Source organism: Sebastes umbrosus, chromosome 13 (assembly GCF_015220745.1).
Source record: "Sebastes umbrosus isolate fSebUmb1 chromosome 13, fSebUmb1.pri, whole genome shotgun sequence".
Classification (NCBI taxonomy): domain Eukaryota; kingdom Metazoa; phylum Chordata; class Actinopteri; order Perciformes; family Sebastidae; genus Sebastes; species Sebastes umbrosus.
The window spans coordinates 10353708-10359574 of record NC_051281.1 but is presented as its reverse complement, the minus strand read 5'-3'; the positions used below and the strand labels follow the sequence as shown (position 1 = coordinate 10359574).

At 35.4% G+C, this 5867-nt stretch overlaps 1 protein-coding gene across 1 annotated transcript in view; it reads left to right on the top strand.

The window, feature by feature from the left end:
* The first annotated feature begins 2221 nt into the window (after positions 1-2221).
* The window catches only part of LOC119500477 (LIM and senescent cell antigen-like-containing domain protein 1), a 35729-nt gene continuing 32083 nt past the window's right edge, over positions 2222-5867 (top strand). The window contains exon 1 of the mRNA XM_037790207.1: positions 2222-2426. Within this exon, the coding sequence (XP_037646135.1) occupies positions 2398-2426 (29 nt within the window). The 5' untranslated portion in view covers positions 2222-2397. The remainder of the gene's footprint in view (positions 2427-5867) is intronic.

Sequence of the window (5867 nt, the reverse complement as noted above, 5' to 3'; positions counted from 1 at the left end):
TTTCAAATTTTTTCATTATAATGCATTTTATAATGTCATTAAGAGCATTTTTTTTTTTAAAGAAATCAGAGTCAAAACTTTATTTCATCATGAGGATTTACTCGTTAAAGCATACAGGTTGTAGAGATATTTAACAGGATAAAGTGAGTCAGAATGAACACACAAATGCAATAAAAAGGGACTGTAAGATTACCATAAAAGCACAGGGTTGTTACTATTTTTCATCCTGTTTTCAGACTTGGAAATCCTTGATTTTATTGCTGTACATCGCCATCAGGGAGAGTTTCTCATCTTCAGTCTCAGTCTGTGTGTAGTGTGAACCGATTTATCCATAGTTTCTTTGCAGTTATGCATTTATTCCATTACTATGAAAGTCGTCATCCCTCTTGGAGGAGGGAATAAGAGGGGGAAGGGGCTTTCCTTTTAAGGAAATATATGTGGTTTCTAGTGTCATGACGCAGCCAGGGGAGGAAACAACAAATAATAGCTACTGTATGCCAGTGGGAGGAAAGATAAACATGCTATTATCCCCCTGAGGAGCAGCACCATCATAACCACCTGGCTGAATGTGATGCATCTCTTCCTCTTATTCTTCATTTTATCACCTATTATGATCCTCTTATTTTGCTGAACCTTGCAGAATAGCATGCTAAATTTCTTTCCATCAATCTCTTATGAGAAGTGAAAAGTTATTTGTGTGGGACACATTTCTCGCCATGTTGAACTTCTGTATAGTTTCCGGTGGCCAGAAAAAAAAGAAAAGTCAGATTTTCCATCTTGTCCTGAATGGATGCTTCATGTGTAGCCTGAATGATGAACATAGTATGGAGCAGCAGCCTGCATCAAGTTAATAATAAGTAGGCTACACTGTTAATCTGCTGTGATACAAACATATCGTGCAGTGAGGTCGCAGGACGGGTGTTGCCGTTTTCTGGCTGTAAAAGAGAAATAGTAATTCTCCAGCGGTAGCAGCTCTCAGACTGAAAGAGAAGCTGCAGCAGACACACACAACAACAGGCAACCACCGCTGTGGCCTTCAAAATAAAAGCACAGACTTTACTAATTTATGTGAGTGCGTTTGTCTCTCTTAGTCCCTGAATATGACTTCTTGGCCTTGGCCATTTTCATGTTCTAAACAGGTTATGATTTTCTCTTAAAATACTTGATCTGGGAGCTGGAAATAAATATCACATGATATTATGTGAGACCAAAAGATAAAATATTTGTGACATTAAAATGTGGTGTTCATCAGGTAATCAGTTGTTTTAAAGTTTTTGTTTCAGTTAACAATTTTAACAATATTGTTGTATTGTGCAGCAGATATTAGAACAGTAAAAACCAAAACACCACAAAACAAGCATTGTTATGTGTCATTATCTGACAAGAAAATTAAATGATTTTAACATATTGTGCTAGTAACAGGCACAGCGTTTCACTGTCACTTAATTTAAAAAATATATTTTTAATTTCTTTAAAATATTCTTTTTTATCTTTATATTCTTAATACTTATTTAAGAATAAATAAGTATTATATATATATGTATATACAGTATATATATACAAATATATATATATATATATATATATATATATATATATTTACAAATTTACTTATTTTATATATTTGTATAATTACTTATTTTATATATATATATAGAAAGAAATAAGTAAATTGCAAACATGGTTCAATGGAAGTCGTTTTGTATTTTTAATTTCTTTAGAATATTGTTTTTATCTTTATATTCATAATACTTATTTATTCTGATAGATAGATAGATAGATAGATAGATAGATAGATAGATAAATAGATTGATAGATGGATAGAAAATAGAAATAGATCATTTTTATTTTTATTTTTCCTTTTATAATTGTAATATAACTTAATATTTTGTAATAAAACTTATTATTTTGTAATATAACTTATTATTTTGTAATAAAACTTATTATTTTTATAATTGTAATACAACTTAATATTTTGTAATATAACTTAATATTTTGTAATATAACTTATTATGTTGTAATATAACTTATTATTTTTATAATTGTAATATAACTTGTTATTTTAATGGAGCTTCCCAGCAAAAAGCATTTCACACGATTGTACCTGTATAACCGGCGTAACAATAAACATCTTGAATCTTGAATACTTGGCAAAACAAACTGTGCGTGCGTTTTACTTTGAAAGTCCTGAGCGGAAGTGCAGTACTCGTGTTGACGGTTAGTTGACGGTTAGTGGACAGACAGAGGCGAGGCCCGTCTCATCGCCATTCCGCTTCTCTGTGTGTCTGTGTGAGAAAACCAAACCAACACATCCCAGACTGTACAACATCTGGACGTCTGAAAACACAGCAGTCTGGTCCGGAGAGAGAGAGAGAGAGAGAAAGAGAGAGCGGCAGGATGCTCGGCATTACTGAGATGACCAACGGGTGAGTTAAAGTTTAAATGGTTTCACTGAAAAGAGACTTTGAGTCTGATGAAGTTGGGAAGTTGACGGTTTGTTCCACTCTCTCATGGAGGACAGGAGAACTGTGATTTAGTCATCACAAACCTGTTTAATAATCTGCCAGGTTAGTGTTGTTATCATGTACAGAAAGAAAGCTTATGTTTATCATAAGAGAATAGGTTTTATCACTTAAAGTGATCCTACATTAGCTGTACAGCTCTAACTATGAGAGGCTAGTTTAGTCACTTTAATGAATCTCAACTTGGTCACTCAGATAACTAACTGCTCTCCAGCGACCTCCACTGGCTTTAATGGAACTTCTTTATCTAGTTTGTGTTTCCAGCTTGCTAAAAAAGCTGGAAACACAGCTTGTACTAAAGGGACAAGGACTACAAATAAAGATGAGGAGTAGACCAGTCTGTTATGTATACAAGTAGTGAAAAAAATATGTATAAATATTATCTAAATATACAGTATATAAAGCACCAATGACCAACAATAAAATAAGAAATATCATTTAAAAAGTCTATATACAAGTCAAGTGTTTTTTAAGTGTAGACAATACAAATAGTGGAAATAAATAAATACTAAATAAATATAGTTTATATACTGTTTGTTCAGCGTGTAGGATTTATATTGGCAGTCCTACTGTCCTTGAAAATTTCTGACAGAGTCCAACTATCAATTTTATTTCAAAGAAAATAAAAACTAAAATACTAACAAAACTGAAATTATAAAAACATGTACACTTACGTTAAAAATGTTTTTAATCTGTATGACACATTATAGTTAATATTACAAAACTACTTCTATTGAACCATGTTTACAAATCTATCCATCTAAAAGAATGAATAAGTATTAAGAATATAAAGATAAAAAGAATATTCTCAAGAAATTAAAAATACCACACTACTTCAATTGAACCATGTTTACAAATTTACTTTTACTATCAACAAGTAAAGTGTTCTTTAAAGGTCCCATATTGTAAAAAGTGAGATTTTCATGTCTTTTATATTATATAAAGCAGGTTTAAGTGCTACATATATACTGTTAAACTATCAAAACGCTCAATATACGGAGAATTAAACACTCAGAAACTCTGCATTTGAAACAAGCCGTTAGGATTTCTGTCCATTTGTGATGTCACAAATATATAATATATAGATCATTACACGGTTTTAAACGTAAACATTCTAAATGTGTCCCAGTTTATTTCCTGTTGAAGTGTATGTGAATAACATCAGCTGATAGGAAGTAAACATGGACCCAAACTGTTGCCTAGCAACACAATTCCATTGCAATTCCGTTGAAATGCACGAAAACGGAACAGTCAAAATTTTCTAGAAATAGTATGTTTGTGTTGTTTATCACATGTATGCAGAAGTGAAACGTGAATCCTTAACAGTCCTCTTGAACTGTCAGCCTGTTAAAATGACAGATTTGTCAATGGAGTCTGGTTTGGAAAGCCTCTGTCCTGTTGAGTTGATATTAAAGAGACCTGTTTCCTAGATTGTATGTGCTGTGGTCGGGGCTTCTAAAGCTCTCATGCGTGGCTTTCAGGTCTGAAAAGAGTGTAAATTGAATCATTGTTGCTGGCAACACACTTATAGTAATATGGTGCATTGGTGTAGCATAAATGTCAGATAAATTAGTTGGCAACAGTTAACCCATTGTTGTCTAATAGCTGCTCATCATCAGTTTTAAATAACAGGAAGATCAGTGCAGTTTGGTTCAGTCGAAGTTGGATTGAATTACTTTAGTAGTGGTCTTTCTGGCACATGTAAAAAGCATTTGACCAGATCTTCCCCATAAGAAATCTAATTGTGTAAAACCAGATTTCTTTTGATCCTTTCACCCGAGACCTGAGTGCTTGTTATGAATCATGATATTCCGAGATTCAGCTATAGTCAGATTAATTATCTGGAAGGAGGATATCCAAGAAGCAACAAAGACTATTATGTAATGCCTTTATGAAAAGGTGTCATCCCCTTTGAGATGTTTTAACAAGATCAGACAACAGACCTGTGAAATCAAAACCTTTTTTCAGTGTGTAGTTGTTTCTTGTTACTCCTTTTCTTCTTATTTTCATATGCTGTGTGTGTCTGTGTGTTGCTTTTGAGGTCATTAGACTAGCTCCTGGCAGGAATGAAAACACTTTTTACCTTGAGGATCAGTCTGAATTCCCACTTCTCTCCACTTCATTCATTCATTTTCTCTCGCTGAACAATTCGGAGATGTGATGAGATAATCTCAGTCCAACGAGGAATGGTCCATACAAGTGTAGGGGAACACAGGCTCACATTCTGCTCTGATAAATGAATCATTGCTTTAGCAGGTTAAGCAGGTTTTCTGGAATCATTTCCATCTTGACACATCTGACATAAAACAAATAATCGTAAAGGCCAAGACACACCAAGCCGACATTGAAGAACTAGAGGCGATGAAGGCCGATTGTTCATCGCCGCCAATTCAACATGCTGAATCATCCCAAAAAAGCTCTGACAAGGGCAGACTAGATCCGACAGTTCGGAACACACCGCAAAAAGGTGCTATGCTTCCGCGACAACGCCGTCAGTCGTTATCAGCTGTAACCGCAGCATGACCACAGTGCAGAGCGGCGGCCATGAGCTAGCCAGTGGGGCACATGCACTAACATGCACTAAAAGGCTATGTCAGCAAAACACAGAGAAGCTCGGATTACAACACACACTTAGGGAGAGCGACTTCATTCTCTGCTCAGGTAGACATTACTCCTCGTCTTTACATTACAAATAGCAATTTGATGCTATATTAATGCTCTGAATATCACATAGAGAACCTTTAGTAATTAAAAGCCCAGTAGCTTTAAAGTCAACCTACACTCACACATTAGACAGAAGTGATACACTCACAGAATAGCAGCAAGAAAGATATTTTAAGAATGGATATTTTAAAGGAGGAAAGAGGATGTTCCTCCGTTTTCTGCAGATGAACCTCCTCCCTGCACAGGAATGTCCACACAAACTCACTGGACAGTAGTTATTGCTCTCTGAACCACTTCCTGACCATCCATTCCCTGGGGACTGCTATTCAGAGCCATGTTTTTTCCACTAGTGTGAATGCTACTGTGTGCACCGCCGACTTAATTATGGCCTGGGATGAATCTGGCTTTTATAAAGCACTCTGGACACTAAAAGCTGTGAGAGGGCAAGTCTTTTAAAGGCCTGAGGATTGCTGCATTCCCAACGTATTACATTTTCATCTGTGTTGATACAACTAGAGCTTAGAAGAATGTCCCGGTCTCCAGTGTGGACTTGTCCTTGTTTGGAAGAGCGGCGAATTTGTGTGATGTAGGATTTGGACTGTGTGTACACTGACTGGATGCATGTGGTGTGAAGGAGTGTGAAATGTGTATTGCACCTCACACTGCTGCAGCTTATTTATA